General features: G+C 55.3%; 1 protein-coding gene across 2 annotated transcripts; it reads left to right on the forward strand.

Annotated features, from left to right (window-relative positions):
- The first annotated feature begins 947 nt into the window (after window positions 1–947).
- Window positions 948–13,752, forward strand: Cul7 (cullin 7). 2 transcript variants are annotated; one of them, XM_021640148.2, is made up of 25 exons: window positions 948–1,620; window positions 1,981–2,132; window positions 2,246–2,737; window positions 3,301–3,439; window positions 3,520–3,716; window positions 3,943–4,183; window positions 5,011–5,248; window positions 5,342–5,447; window positions 6,768–6,995; window positions 7,223–7,313; window positions 7,405–7,576; window positions 7,695–7,800; window positions 8,084–8,179; window positions 8,405–8,580; window positions 8,866–8,999; window positions 9,245–9,412; window positions 9,631–9,737; window positions 9,838–10,020; window positions 10,797–10,957; window positions 11,118–11,334; window positions 11,412–11,667; window positions 12,487–12,632; window positions 12,745–12,871; window positions 12,960–13,165; window positions 13,366–13,752. In XM_021640148.2, exons 1-25 carry the CDS (start codon window positions 948–950, stop codon window positions 13,687–13,689), a joined length of 5,136 nt encoding a protein of 1,711 aa, XP_021495823.1. In that variant the 3' UTR covers window positions 13,690–13,752. The 2 variants fall into 2 exon arrangements, with proteins under 2 accessions (XP_021495823.1, XP_021495824.1); XM_021640149.2 differs by having other exon boundaries at window positions 5,017–5,248.
- Window positions 13,753–16,106: the final 2,354 nt, after the last annotated feature.

Raw genomic sequence — 16,106 nt, forward strand, 5'->3', positions numbered from 1 at the left:
GCGCGGTGAGAAATCCCCACAGGCCACGCCCTCTGCCCGCCTGTCTACTGCAGAGGCACGCCCCCTCCTCTGCACCTCGACCCCCTTCAGGGGGCCCGGGCGGGGCCCAAACATTCGCCAGCGCCGCAGCCGCCATCGTGAGCCGTGCGTCCCTAGCTCTGCAAAGGACAGGCCTCGCGCAAGGATCCCGGCGGACATCTGAGGTGGCCAGAGCCCCGCCGCGACCCCTGCCCCTATTCTGGGCTTCCGATCGCCCGCGGAGCCTCTTCCCCACCATGCTTCGGGACTCTCCTTTATTGGGCCTACCCCACCCCAATCCTATCCCACCGCTCCCCACCCTCTCAGTTTTTGGTTTCCATCCACCTAGCCTCGCGCCAGTTATTCATAGGACCCCCGGGTGCACCCTTCCCCTGGCCTCGCGGCTTTCCCCAGCCCCTCTTCAGTTGCTCTGGTCATGGATGTCTCCATTCCTTCCCGTTCTCCCAGCCCATCATGCATTGCTGATGGCCATTTCACCGTCAGTGCCTTTGGGCCTTACAAACCAGAGCTTCAATTTAGAGATTGCATCCCTTCTCCTACACAATCCTGTGCCTTCACACACCCGTTTCCCCTAAATTACCTTTATCTGTCCCAGGATCTTGGGCTTCATTTGTAAATCCAACACTGCCCTATGTCCCCGCCCCTCCGGTCATTCCGAATCCACCCCACTTGAGGCTGCAAGCCCTGGAGACCTTTTAGCTCCGAGAATCTGTTCTTGAAGAACAAACTCCTCACTGTTCTGCCCAGTCCTGGTCTCACTCAACCGGAAGCAGGCCTAGCTTTACCCCACCCGGCCTAACAGCTGTTGCTGCATTTGCTCCTCCAACACCTGGATGCCCTGATTTTTGGACCTCCCCTCTCACTTCAGCTTGCCTTTTCTCTCTTCCTTGTGTGTCTCAGGTGCCAGGATGGTGGGGGAGCTACGCTACAGGGAATTCAGGGTGCCCCTGGGGCCTGGCTTGCATGCGTATCCGGATGAACTGATCCGACAGCGGGTAGGCCACGATGGGCACCCTGAGTATCAGATCCGCTGGCTCATCCTCAGGCGCGGAGATGATGGGGAAGGGGACCCTAGCCAAGTGGACTGCAAGGCCGAGCATATCCTGCTATGGATGTCTGACGATGAGATCTATGCCAACTGCCACAAGATGCTGGGGGAGGATGGCCAAGTCATCAGGCCTTCCCAGGAGTCTGCAGAGGCCGGCGCCCTCGACAAATCTGTGCTGGGGGAGATGGAAACAGACGTGAAGTCCTTGATTCAGAGGGCCCTTCGGCAGCTGAAGGAGTGCGTGGACACCGACCCTCCTGCGGCCCTCCTGCACACTGTCCACGTCCTCAGCGCGTATGCCAGCATCGAACCCCTCATCGGAGTCTTCAAAGACCCCAGGGTCCTGGACTTGCTCATGCATATGTTGAGTAGTCCTGATTATCAGATCCGCTGGAGTGCAGGCCGGATGATCCAGGCTCTCTCCTCCCAGGATGCTGGTGAGGGGCAGTCTGGGGAAGAAGGGAGAGCAGGAGAGGGTCTGGGTCGGCTCAGGGAGTCACAGGACGCTGTTGCAGGACCTTCAGACCTCATCAGTACGTAAGGGTTCCGTTGTCATTGCTTTAAGGTGGAAGGGGAAAAGTGGGCGTGGGTCGGGGGTGGGAATGTTTGTGGGGGAGGGAGGAAAAAGACTGAATAAAGCAGGAATGCATTAATCCATTAGCTTTTGATGCAGAAGGGCTTAGACTGTTGCAGAGAGAGAGAGCGTGTGTGTGTGTGTGTGTGTGTGTGTGTGTGTGTGTGTGTGATAGTAAACTTTGGCTCTGAAGCAAATCAACAAAATATGTCATCCCGGATGAGTTCTGGCGAAGGATTGTTATTAAGTAGAAGACTAGGAGAGATGCCTGAAAGAGTGAGCCTAGGGAACTGATTCTGATTGGAGGCATGGCTTCCAGGGACCCGGACCCAGATCCTTCTGTCACTGAGCCAACAAGAGGCTATTGAAAAACACCTGGATTTTGACAGCCGCTGTGCCCTGCTAGCCCTCTTCGCACAGGCTACTCTCCCAGAGCACCCCATGTCTTTTGAGGGCATTCAGCTGCCACAGGTATCTTGTGAGGCTATGGGATAATGGGAACTGTGGTCTTGCCACAGAGGATACTGTGGAAGGAGGGACAAAAGGTGAGACAGGATGCTGGAGACCAAAGGTGTGTCCTACAGGTCCCAGGACGGCTGCTCTTCTCCCTGGTGAAATGCTACCTGCAGGTCACCTTCCTCCTGGATCAGCTGAACGACAGTACCCAGGAACAAGCAGCCCAGAACAGTTTTGTTCCCGAGGAGCTGAATGCAGGGAGGGGCCGGCTGGAACTGGAATTCAGTATGGCCATGGGCACGCTGATCTCCGAGCTGGTGCAGGCCATGCGCTGGGACTGGGACTCGAGCAGGCTGGGGAGGTTGGCGCGGTCCTCCTCTTCCATTTTCCAGCCTCAGCCGGCAGATGAATTCTCCCAGCCCCACGGCCAGCACATCCGGAGGAGGTCAAAGCGCTTTCGCCCCCGCGCCGAGTTTGCGAGTGATAATACCTATGCCCTGTATGTGCGAGACAAGCTGCAGCCAGGAATGCGGGTACGGATGCTGGAAAATTACGAAGAGATCACTGCCGGGGATGAGGGCGTGTTCCGACAGGGCAACAATGGCATGCCCCCCGTGCAGGTGAGTGTTGCTCAGTAGGTGGGACTCTGTGAAAGACTTATTCCGGGTAGGGCACATGTACCTGAGCCTTCTGCGCGGGAATACATGTATACAAATGTAAATATATATATATATATGTATCAATTAATGTCAAAAGGGCAAAGGTATCAGCAGTTGAAAGGGCTATTTGGAGGCCTCTTAGGAAGCCCAAGAAGAAACTGATAGATCAGAATTGCATGGTACAAGTTTGTAATCCCAGCACAAGTGTGTAATCCCAGTCCTTGGGAGGGAGAGAGAGGAAGGAAGATCAGGAGTTCAGGGCCAGCCTTGGCTACATAGCAATGTTGAAGCCAGTCTGGCCTACGTGAGACTCCATCTGAAAGGAAATAAAATCAGAAATAAAGGAGAAAATTAGGGTAAAAGGAGAGCGGAAGTAGAGTCCATTGCAAAAGAGGAAGAAGAGGCTGCCGATATTCTATATACGAATGTTTGGCTGTTTGGGGGTGGTCGCGGTGAGCCAGCTCTGTTGGCCTCGGCTGGTCAGTAGCAGGCCCTCTTCTCCCCTCCCCCACCCCATTCTCCAGGTGTTCTGGGAGTCAACAGGCCGCACCTATTGGGTACACTGGCACATGGTTGAGATCTTGGGCTTTGAGGAAGATATTGAGGAGGTGTTTGAAGCTGCTGAGTACCCTGGGCCAGTGGCCAGCGGAGCCTTTGGTATAGGTGAGCTCCGGGAGGGGTCAGCTCCGAGCTGAGCAGCAGTGGTCCACCTGGGCCGGCAGTGACACACCCCATTTTCACAGCGCCGCCCGCCCGCCGCTGGAAGCCCATCACCGAGCTCTTCGCCATGCCTTTCGTGGTTCCTGAGGAGGAGAACTCTGAAGAGAGCGAGCACCTGACCCAGGCTGAGTGGTGGGAGCTCCTCTTCTTCATCAAGAAGCTGACCGCAGCTGACCGCCAGCAGGCTGTGCAGTTCCTGCAGGACAGCCTGGGCAGGGAGGTAGGCACTCCTCACGAGCGTCCCCAGCAGGTCTGGACTGTCACCTTAGGAAAGCTTGGGAGGGGAAGTGGAGGCCCATGGGGGAGGAGGGGGGTCTGGAACGCTCAGGGATGCAAGTGTCGGTGGGCTGTCGGCTCTGAGGGGTTCGGGATGGGGAGTGTGTGTAGAGAGAGCCCCGTTCCTCTCTGCTTATCCGGTTGCCTGCAGGCTGTCTCTCTCCCCGCAGCACGTTCTGAATGAAGAGATCCTGCCTGAACTGACCATGCCCGTTGACTTGGCCCAGCACCTGCTGCTGTCTCTCCCTCCACAGCTTGATGACAGTGCTCTGAGGGACCTGTTCAGCTGCTATGTCTACAGGAAGTACGGGCCCAAAGGCCTGGCAGGGCACCTAGGCTTCCCATATCTGCTAGGTGCCCAGCAAGGTATCTTCCCGTTCAGAGCGGAAGCCTCACCTCAGGAATCTGATGGTGAGTGCCCTGCAGATGGCGGCTGAGAGACCCGCCTTTGGGAAAGTGTCCTCACAGGGGCGGCTCCACTGTGGTGCCACTGTGCCATCTTGTGTGAGATACCCAGAATCCTAGAAACGTGTGTGTGTATGTGTGTGTGTGTGTTTAAAGCAGAGGACAATTACAGATGTGGTTCTTCAGCTACCGTTTATTTATTTAATTTTATTTTAGCCAAGCAAGGTGGCTCATGCAGATGTCTAGGTCTGAGGCCAGCCTGTCTGTATAGTGATTCTCAGGACAGCCAGTGCTATACAAAAACCTTGTCTCAAAAACTACCAAGCCAAATTAAAAAAAAAAAAAAAAAGAGTTTTATTGCGTGCATATGGGTGTGTCCCTGTGTGTGTCTGTGTTCTGGGTGCATGCAGTGTCCACAGAGGCCAAAAGAAGGCATTGGATCTGGGGGGGGGGGGCTTGAAGTTTCAGAAGAAAGCTGCCAAGTGGGTGCTGGGAATTGAACCCAGAGATCAGCCAGTGTTCTTAACTCTTGACCCATGTCTCCAGCACCACCCCCCTTTTAAAGGAAATGTCTCTTGCTGTCCTGGTTCTTGCCAAATAGGCTAGCTGTCTCTACCGGTTCAGCCCTGGGATTACAAGCATGAACCACCATGACCAGTTTTTGTTTTTATAAGATTTCATTTTTCAGTAGATGCATGTGTGCGGGTGTGGGTTTGTGTGTGTGTGAGTGCAGGTCCCCCAGGAGGCTAAATAAGGGTGTGAGATCCTTGGGAGTTGGAATTACAGGTGGTCATGAGCTGCCTGACACACGTACCACACCTTTGTTCCCGGAGCAAAAGAACACCCCTCTCAGAGTGCCAGCCCTGCTCTGCAGCCTCTGGTGGACGGCTTGGGCCCATTCGGGAAGCTCCTTGTGGATCTGGTGCAAGCCCTCAGCTCTGAGGCCCCCAAGGAAAATGAGGTCAAAGCATGCCTGCTGCAGCTCCAGCGGCAGCCCCGGCCTTTCCTCGCACTGATGCAGAGTCTGGACACTCCAGCCACCAACAAGGCCCTGCACCTGGCCGTGCTGAGGTGAGGGCACAGTGCAGGGTAGGTTTGGGCAGAGGAAGGCCTCAGGCCGGCTCGGTATCTCTCTGCCTTCCCCTTCCTGTCTCTTCCCTCTAGAATCTTGATGCAGCTGGTGAACTTCCCTGAGGCGCTGTTCCTGCCCTGGCATGAGGGCATGGATGCCTGCATGGTCTGCCTTCGGTCCCCCGACACCGACCGAGAGGTAACCCTGGCCCACTCGGGGGAGGTGTTGGAAGGGGGTGGACACCAGTGAGGCAGACCCCTGGGCTGATAGAGCCTTTGTGTTCTTGCTTTTAGAAAGAAATTTTATTTTTTTTTTTAAAAAATAGACAATATACATTCACCAAGTTCACAAATCAAAAATGACACAAGGTGTTCGTTGAGAATTCTGCCCCCCACCCGGTTTCTATTGTCTCAGTGTCCCCTGCCGCGCTCCTTGCTGGTAACCCACCCGAGCTAATTTACATAGCCATCCTGGGCCTCCTTGTGAAAGTAGAAACCAGAGCTCCAGAGGAGCTGGCTAAAAAGAGCTACTTCTTAGCCAGGCCTTTAAGAGGAAGGGGAAGAGGCTGGAGCCGTCTCTCACTGCTCTTTCAGAAGACCCAGGCTCAGTTCTTAGCACCCACAAGGCAATCCACGACCACCTGTCACTCTAGTTCCGGGGGATCCGACACCACCTTCTAGTCTCCGTGGGTGCCACGTGCACACGGGTAATACATACGTGCAGGCAAACACTCATGCACATACAATGAAAATGAATTAAAGAGGAAGGGGAGTGAGGGGGAGCAGAATTTCCTGGGTACAGAAGTCCTCAGGGTCAAAGAACAGTCAAAGGTCACAGTGTTAGCATTGAGCCAGTGTTCTTAACCATCGACCCCTGTCACCAGCACCACCCCCACCCCCTTTTTTAAGGCAATGTGTCTTGCTGCCCTGGTTCTTACCAAATAGGCTACCTGTCTCTATGATGAATTCCCAAGGCGTTCATCGAGAATTCTGCCTCCCACCCGTTTCTGTTATCTTAGGGTCCTCTGCCGCACTCCTTGCTGGTGACCTGTGTTTACGCATCCGTCCCGTGCCTCTCTATGCACCCCAAGGGTAACACAACCTGGGGTGTTACTTACCCCAAGTTAATGCCTTCAGTTTCCAGGCTAGACTCACTGAGGGTCCACAAACAAATTCTCCATTCCCTTCTGGCCCTCTTCAGTGCCTGGGCTGGATTGACAGCCCACCACTGGTTCTTAGCAGCCACATCTGAACCAAAGAGCCCAGGGTTCTCTGTAACTGTTCCCCACATACTCAGTGGCCAAGAACCCCAAAAGGGCAAGAAGGCTCTTTCCACTGGTTTGTACTTGATTCTCTAACTCCACCTGGGTTTTCTGTCTCTCCCACCCTGTCACTTTCTTCCACACACTGTCCTGCTTAGCTCCCAGCACAGAGTGGGCCTGTATCATCACCACAGCTCTCCATGCAGCCCGTGCATTCCCCCTTCCTCACCGGCCCCTTGACATCCCCCTGCCCGCAGGTGCTCCAGGAACTAATCTTTTTCCTGCACCGCTTGACCTCCACGAGCCGGGACTATGCAGTGATACTAAACCAGCTGGGAGCCCGAGATGCCATCTCCAAGGCCCTGGAAAAGAACCTAGGGAAACTGGAGTTGGCTCAGGAGCTGCGGGATATGGTGTTCAAGTGTGAGAAGCACGCGCACCTCTACCGGAAGCTCCTCACCAACATCCTGGGCGGCTGCATCCAGGTCAGGAGGAAGGGCAGGGTGAAGTCGAGGTTCTGAGCTGCGTCAGAACGTGGATCCTGAGCAGTGGCAGGGGAAGGGGATGCGGTCCCGAAGTCCACAATAGCAAGCTGGCTTGAGTGAGCCTGGGGGCGTTTGTTCCCTTAACTGTTTCACCTTTCCTCTGTCTGTGTCTGCACGAGCCTGGTGTCCCTCCGTGTACCCACCTTTCTCTGCTGTTCCCACTCCAGATGGCCCTGGGCCAGATTGAAGACCACAGACGAACCCGCCGGCCCATTCAAATCCCTTTCTTTGATGTGTTCCTCAGATACCTGTGCCAAGGTTAGTGTCTGTCCCTGAACTAGTCAGTTCACCCATTTCCCCCTCTATACCTGCTTTGCTGTGACCTGCACCTCATCCCACTTTCCCCCAGGCTCCAGTGCGGAAATGAAGAAAAACAGGTACTGTGAGAGAGTGGAGGTGTCCTCCAACCCACACCAGGCCTGCAGGCTGACGGACCGCAACCCCAGAACCTACTGGGAGTCCAGTGGCAGCGCTGGCTCCCACACCATCACCTTGCACATGCACCAGGATGTCCTCATCAGGTACTGAGCTCCCACATGCATACTCGGCCCTACGTTTGTCCTGCCACACTCGTGGCGGGTCCTTGAGCGAGGACATGACAGGTTCCGGTTCCCAATGGCTTTTCTTCCCTGCTCCCAGGCAGCTAATTCTACTGGTGGCTAGGGAGGACTCAAGCTACATGCCGGCCTTGGTGGTGGTATTCGGGGGTGACAGCGTCAACTCCGTTAATACAGAACTCAACTCGGTAGGGACCCCTGTGCCGTCAGCCCACACTTTGCCAGATCTCTCTTCCCGTCCAACTCCTAACGCTTACCCATCGTGAGCCCCACACAAACTGGTCTGTTATCCTCTGTGATGGCGTTAGGCATAGAGCAGTGGGAGTGGCACCAGAGCCCTGTGGTCAGGAGCCCTGTGTGTCCCTGGGGTGGAGGAAGGAGGGGTCTGCAAATAGGCTGGGGCTGATGTGGCTGTTACTAGCTGTTCCGTCTGTACCTGTGGAGGTGACAGCCCTCTCTGCTCCTCACTAGGTGAACGTGACGCCATATGACAGCCGAGTGATCCTGCTGGAGAACCTGACCCGCTTCTGGCCCGTCATCCAGATTCACATAAAGCGCTGCCAGCAGGTGAGCTGTGGCTCCTGGTGTGGGTCTCTGAGCCCCCAGCAGGAGGATGAAACCCAGATGTCCCGCACCAAACTATCCCACACCAGCGCTCAGCCTGATGCCCTTTGTCTGTCTCGAGCCTGGGTCTGGGGTAGTTCAACCGGTTAAAGCTTGAAGTGTAACCAACCCCAGCCTATGCCGAGGAAGGTGTGCGGCTAGCAAAAAACCGGGTCTCGTGTATAACAGGGGGGCATTGACACGCGCATCCGGGGACTGGAGGTCCTGGGCCCCAAGCCTACCTTCTGGCCAGTGTTCCGAGAGCTGCTGTGCCGGCACACGCGCCTCTTCTACATGGTTCGGTCGCAAGCTTGGAGCCAGGACATAGGGGAGGATCGCCGGAGCCTCCTGCACCTGAGTTCCAGGTATTGAGAGCTTGCCTGTGTGTCTGCATGGAGGAGCAGTGAATGAATTATGGGGTGGGGTGCTTAGGGGGCCAGGAGACAGATCTGTTATAGGGCCCGGGAAGGGCAAAGCCTTTGGGATGATGGGAAGAAAAGATGATAGATATCTCTGAACGCTGGGAGTGGGTTATCCTGTTAGCAGTCCAGGGCTCTTCTGAAACACTTCTTTGGGTGCTGGGCTGGGTTCTTGATGCATGCTGAATAACCTAAGCCTTAGGGCCTGAGTCTCTTCCTTTTCCTCCCCAGGCTAAATGGGGCTCTGCGCCAGGAGCTGAATTTTGCTGACCGCTTCCTCCCCGATGCCGAGGCCGCCCAAGCACTGGGCAAGACCTGCTGGGAGGCGCTGGTCAGCCCCCTGGTGCAGAACATCACTTCTCCCGGTAACCGCCTCGCCTGTCCCCCACCCAGCTCCTCAGCCCTCCCCTGAACTGGATGTGCCTGGGTTCTGCTCTTTGCCTTTCGGGACTTGTGTACTAGAACACCCTCGCCCCCTCTGTTTCCAGGCAGGGCTGTACCTCTTTTGTGTCGTTCTGTCTGGTTGTTTTCTCTGTCCCTCGTTCAGCTCAACACCTCTGCTTCCCGGGAGACAACCGATCCCTTGGTTTCTTTTTTCCTCAACCTCCAGATGAGGACAGCACCAGCCCCCTGGGCTGGCTGCTGGATCAGTTCCTGGAGTGCAGGGACGCGGCCCACAATCCCCAGAGCCGAGCCGCGGCTTTCTCCTCACGGGTCCGCCGCCTCACCCACCTGCTGGTCCATGTGGAGCCCTCTGAGGCAGCCATCTCCCAACTCAGTGAGTACAGGGATTCCGGCAGGAATTCGGCCCCCACTCGTGAGCTCCCAAATCCTAGCCCCGCCTCAGGCCTACATGCTCGGACTATCTGGCTCCTTTGCCAACCCAGCCAGCAGCAGCACTTTGAGGGACAGCATGTTGGAAAGGCCTTCAGGGCTAGCCCTGGGGGAGTTGAGAGACTGTCTGTCCTTGCCTCTGCCTCTTTTCTCTCTCCACAGAGGGCAGAAATAGGAGCCATGACTGGGGCTCCTTGGCCACCCGTGGCCTTCCAAACAACATCATGAAAAACCTGACTCGTTGCTGGAGGTCTGTGGTGGAGGAGCAGGTAAGAGGCAGCAAGTGCGGGGTCGGGGGCTACGGCACTGTGACGGCACTGTGACGGCCCGTAACGGCTGCCTCTTCATGCCCCTGCCCCTTCCTTCCAGATGAACAACTTTCTGACCTCATCCTGGAAGGCTGACGACTTTGTGCCCCTCTACTGCGAGCGCTTTCACGACCTGCAGAAGTCAAGCTCTGAGCTGTTTGGGCCACGAGCGCCCTTCCTGCTGGCGATGCAGAACGGCTGCGCTGGTGCCCTGCTGAAGCTCCCTTTCCTCAGAACTGTCCATGTGAGCTGCTTCCCGTATCTCACCGGGACCTCTCCCGCCTCCCCAGGGAGGGCCACCTCGGTCTCTCCTGCAATGAGCGGGTCTGTTGTATGTGAGCATATACGGAGAACCAGGGAAGATCACCATGCACCGTGTTAGGATAGAGCCTTAGAGAGTCTCAGCACGTCTCTCTGATTGGCCTCTTGGCCTTGAACTCAGAGGTCTACCTGCCTATGCTTCCCAAGTGCAGGAATTAAGGGTGTGAGCGGCCACAGCCAGCTGTTTTCAAAGAAGGGGTCTCCGAGGCTGGTCTTAAACTCACTAGGTAGCCCAGGAATGACTTTGAACTTCTGATCCCCTTGCCTCTATTTCCTGGGTGCTGGAACTTCAGGCATGTGCCTTTATCCCTGTCTTTGCGGGTTGAACCCAGGGTCCTGAGCTCGATAGGGCAGTGCCCTCCTTAATTCCTAATCCTTCTGCACCCATCTCTCAAGACATATGCTACCATGCCCGGTTGATTACCCTGTTTTAAAAAACTGTTTGCTGTGGAGACACAGTGTGGGAGGAAACTGACTTTCCAGTTTGTTGATATTGCTGATCTGCGTAACTGTTAATGAAAGTGCCTGTCAGGCCGAGGCCGTAGCCCCGTGGTGCTGTGTGTGCTCTTTAGTCTTGGCTGACCCCATCCCCGGTACCTCCTGCAGAGGGTGAGGGTCATGCATGTCCACCTTCTCAGCCCTTCTCACTCTTCCATTCACTGGCTCACTCGTGCTTTTCCTCTGCTCTCTCCCACTCAGGTGTGTGAGCAATTTGCTCGGCACATTGACCAGCGGATCCAAGGCAGCAGGATGGGTGGAGCCCGGGGAATGGAGATGCTGGCACATTTGCAGCGATGCCTGGAGTCTGTCTCGATTTTCTCCACCCTGGAGATAGCCACCACCTTTGAGCATTACTACCAGTGAGTTCAGATCTGTTGAGGAGGACACAGGGAAGGCAGGCTGGCTGTTTCAGGGGAAGGCCAGCTCGTAGGGCCTGAATCTGACAGAGAGGCAGACCAGAGTAAGAACCCGGGTCCTGCTGGCCCCCACTGAGACCTGACCCTGCTGTGTTTGCTGCAGGCACTACATGTCTGACCGTCTCCTGAGCGTGGGCTCCAGCTGGCTGGAGGGGGCCGTGCTGGAGCAGATCGGCCTCTGCTTCCCCAGCCGCTTCCCCCAGCAGATGCTGCAGAGCCTGAACGTCTCAGAGGAGCTGCAGCGTCAGTTCCATGTTTACCAGCTGCAGCAGCTCGATCGGGAGCTCCTGAAGCTGGAGGACACGGAAAAGAAGATACAGGTAGGCTCCAGAGCAGGAATGAACAGGGAGCAGAAAGGGAGAGGCCGTTGGCGTCTGTGAACTCTGTTCCCTTTCAGGTGGCCCATGAAGACAGTGGGCAGCAGCCCCAGAGCGAGAAGGAAGATGCCGCTGGAGAGCCGGAAGCTATGGCTGTGGTAGAAGAGGAGGAGGAAGAGCACTATTATGAAGGTCCAATGCCAGAAGTGTGTGTGCTTGTCCTGTTTCCACGTTACTGGCCTGTTGCCTCCGTCCGCCACATGCTCAATCCTGCCACGTGCCTGCCCCCGCACCTGAGGAGGGCTTTAAACCACTACACTGACTTCTTCAGCAAGAGTAAGCAACTGGGAAGAGGGCTTGGGCGTGGGGACAGGTCAGACTGCTGGGAAAGGGACCTGAGCAGAGGCAGGTGCTACAGTTAGAAGCCTGGATGGCATCTCAACAAGCCCTTGTGCAAGGGTACAGGATCCAGGATGTAAGATTCCCTTAGTGGGACAGGATGGCTCTGAGGAAAAATGGAGGAGCTTAAAGTTTTAGCTGGAAGTGGGGTTGCTGCTGGAATCCAGACCCCAGAAATCTCTGTGGGAATTGGGTAGATGGAGGCAGGTGTCCTCTAGAAAGAGCTTAGGAGTGATGTGTGGCCAGGCATGGTGGAGTACACCATTAATCCCAGGGCTCTGGAGGCAGAGGCAACTGGATCTTTCAGAGTTTGAGTCCAGCCTGGTCTGCAGAGTGAATTCTAGGCCAGCCTGAACCACATAGAGAGACCCTGTGTGGAAAAACAAAACAACAACAACAAAAAACAGAAGAGAAAAGTAGGTGTGTGATTCCTTCCTGAATATTCTCAGTCTTCGCTGACGTCAGACTCTAGACCGGGCATGGCAGCAGGTGAAGACCAGAGCCCCATCGGGCAGGAAGGCAAGCCTCTGAAAACAAAGGGCATAACTCAAAGGGCATGGCTGCAGCCTCCTTGCCACAGGCTGGCTCCTTGAGAGCCAAGGCTTTTTAGGGAAGCTCAGACCAGGCGCCACCATGCCCAGAAGTCCTGCCCGGGGCTGCGCACTGCAGAGACCAGCAAGGCGAAGCTGGTGTGTGTGTCCCCTTCTTTCCTTCTCTGTGGCCTTCTTCCCCTCCCCTCCCCTGGCACTTCTCCAGGTCGGAGCCACCTCAGCTTAGAGAATGATCCACAGAGACGACTGCAGTGGACGTGGGAGGGCCGGGCGGAAGTGCAGTTCGGTGACCAGCTTCTGCATGTGTCCACAGTACAGATGTGGCTACTGCTGTACTTCAACGACTTAAAGGTGGCCTGTCTCTCTGCCTGTGTTTTGTACTCACTCTGCCCCCCCCCCCCTTACATGTGTCCTCCTGGGGTCAGCCCTGGGGAGGACCTGAATGCTTCATACCTCTCCCAAGGTGGTGTCTGTTGAGAGGCTGCGGGCTCTCTCTGAGCTCCCTCCAGAAGTGCTTAATCGGGCAATTGGGCCTCTCACCTCCTCAAGAGGCCCCTTGGACCTCCAGGAGCAGAAGGATATACCGGGAGGTATGTACTCAGAGCCGAAGAGTACTGCTCTGAGCCAGGGGTGGCGTCTCCGGGCCCTCCGCAGCCAGGTGGGCAATGTCTCTTTCAGGGGTACTCAAGATTCGGGATGACAGTGAGGAACCCAGACCGAGGAGGGGCACAGTGTGGCTCATCCCACCTCAGACGTACCTGAAGACGGAGGATGAAGAGGAGCGGGAGTTGGAGAAGAGAAGGAACCTTCTAAACTGCCTCGTTGTCCGAATCCTTAAGGCTCACGGGGATGAGGGCTTGCACATTGACCGGCTCGTCTATCTGGTAGGCAGTGGTGGCTGTGGCCACTGGGGTGCTGCCCGGAGGAGGTGCTGAAGCGCCTGACTCCCTGTCAGTGTGTGGTGGATGACGCTGGGCTGCGCTTGCTGTGCTGAGGACTTCCAGTGTGTGGTGGGCTCGGAAGGCGGACAGCGGTAAGCATGGTGGTTTTGACCTGTTGTTTCCCCGTCGGATCTTGCTATCAGGTGCTGGAGGCTTGGCAGAAAGGCCCGTGTCCTCCCAGGGGTCTAGTCAGCAGCCTCGGCAGGGGAGCTGCGTGCAGCAGCGCTGACATCCTCTCCTGCATCCTGCACCTCCTGGTCAAGGGCACACTGAGGCGCCATGAGGACCGGCCACAGGTGCTCATCTATGCGGTCCCTATCACCGTGATGGAGCCCCACACAGAGTCCCTGAACCCTGGCTCGCCAGGCCCCAACCCACCCCTCACCTTCCATACCCTACAGATTCGCTCCCGGGGGGTTCCTTATGCTTCCTGCACTGGCACCCAGACCTTCTCCACTTTCCGGTAGCCCTGGGTTGGGGTAGATGAGGCTGGGGCTTTCTACGGAAAATAAAACGTGAATTTGATGACATGACCTGTGAGTGATGTTAGAGACAGGTGACGAGGGTGGGGGTGGGGGGCTGGCTCTTTCCCAATTGATGGGGAGAGTCCTGGCATCGCGGCAGTCTCCTGACACATGAGGAGCCTGGTCAAGGTTGAGGAGAGCAAAGGCAGTATCAGGTGTGTCCAGGCAGGGGGATTCAGCAGCCAGGATAGATCTCAGGCCCCCTTAGGGGGTGTGGCTAGGATTTGACCAGGCAGGCTGGACACTCAAGCCCACCTGTCCACATTCTTTGTAATCTGGGCAGGTTATCAAATAGGGCTTCATTTTCCTCCTTTGTAGAACTGGACAGGAGTGACTAAGGGACTTTGACAAGAGGTGGAAGCATTTTAAGACAGGGAGGGCCCCACCAAACAAACAGCCAGTGTCTGTTTTAGCTAGCACTCCAGTGTGAACTGTGGTACCTTCCCTAAGTAAAGGGAAGCCAGCACCCAAACACTTGGCCAATCACCTTCCACTCACTGCTCAGCACCTGGGATGGAAACAGCCCTGGAAGGAACAGTAGCTTCTCTCTGCCTACAAGCTGTTCCACATTGCTGCCCCACTCCTCACCCTCCCACTAGTCAAGCACAGCTGCGCAAGCTGTCCTCGGGTTCCTGCCTCCAGCTAGCCCCTAGGCAAGCCTCCTGCTTGGGTGAGGCCGTGCTGGCCGGATTGGCTGCCCTGGTCCTAACCACATTGAGCCAAGGTAGAACATCCTAAAACCCAGTGCCCAGGCTGTCCTAGAACTTAAGCATGCTGGCAGACCTCAAACTCATTTCACCTTCCCACGTGCTGGGATTATAGGACTGTCATATGCCCACAGTATGCACTTTAGCTAGTGGCAAGGTGCCAGAGCTTTGTCCCTCGGGGCTCCGCTCATGCATTTCTGCCAGGAGCTCTTGCATCCCAAGTAGTCAGTCCCAGGAGCAGGCCCCAGCACAGCTCACTTATTGCTCACCTGCAGGGGGCAGTCTCCATCTAGCAGCTGGTAATAAACTCCTGCTAGGAAGGACTCTCCCTGAGCCGTGTCTCAGGTTCTTCCATGTTGAAGACACACACCCCTACCTGCCTGCTTGGTCTTAAAATCCTTCCATGACTTTGACTCCCCCTGAATTGCTGGCCCTCCTAATCATGTAAGCTGTATCCAGAACACCAGCTGACTCCAGGGACAGTCCACCCTCCTGGGTGGCACCGGGCAGGGGCCTCTTCCCTTAATCCCCCATTCCTGGAGGGCAGACAGGTGCTTCACCTGTGATGGTAACTCAGGGCACCTCCTGGTAAGACGAGGCCATACTTAGAGCTATGATTCGTTGTCCCCACACCTTCAAGGCCTTGACTTGTAAGGTTCTCCGCGACACTGCCCTCCCCTGCCACATATACACACACAGAAAGAAACAAAAACAGGGACTGGAAAAATGGCTTGACAGTTAGGAACACTATCTGCTCTTCCAGAAGATCCAGATTTGATTCCCAAGACCCATAAAGCAGCTCACAATCACCCATAACTAACTGCAGGGAAAAGAGATACCCTTCTCTGGCCTTTGTGAGCTTCTAGGCACATATGCATCAACGTGGGCAAAAAACCCACACACATAAAATAATTTTAAAAATAAATAATTTTAGCTCATTTACAGTTAAGAAAATAAAAAACCATTCTTAGCTAAAAATCTCAATTGAAGAAAAACAATCTATTCTGGGCCTTAGGATAAACACACATTGTACTGGCTATAGTTTTCATGTGGATATGACACAGGTAGGGTCATCTGGGAAGAAATCATTTTGTTTTGTTGTTTTTTTGAGGCAGGGTTTCTCTGTGGAGCCTTGGCTGTTCTGGACTCTCTTTGTAGACTGGGCTGGTCTTGAACTCACAGCAATCCACCTGCCTCTGCCTCCCAGAGTGCTGGGATTAAAGGCGTGAGGCCCCAGACCTGGCAGGGAAGAGATCTGACTGGGAAGATGCCGCCATTTTCTTCCATTTCACTGACCTTTAGGTCAATCTGTGGGCATCATCTTGATTGATGTAGGAGGGTCCAACTCACTGGGTAGTATTGAAGGCTGGGCGCATGCCTTTACTCCCAGCACTCAGGAGGCAGAGGCAGGAAGACCTGAGTTTGAGCCAGCTTGGTGTACTAAGTGAGGCCAGGACAGCCAGGACTACAGAGAGAAACCTTGTCCTAAAAGAGAGAGAGAGACGGAGAGAAAGCAGACTGAACAAGCCAAGGAGAGCAAGGCAGTAAGCAGAGTTCCTCCAGGCCTCTGTTTCCTGCCCTGAGTCCTTCTCCTGACTTTCCTTCATGATGGAGTACAAGTTCTAAGATGAAATAAACACTTTTCTCTCCAAA

This window comes from Meriones unguiculatus, chromosome 16 (assembly GCF_030254825.1).
Source record: "Meriones unguiculatus strain TT.TT164.6M chromosome 16, Bangor_MerUng_6.1, whole genome shotgun sequence".
Taxonomy (NCBI): domain Eukaryota; kingdom Metazoa; phylum Chordata; class Mammalia; order Rodentia; family Muridae; genus Meriones; species Meriones unguiculatus.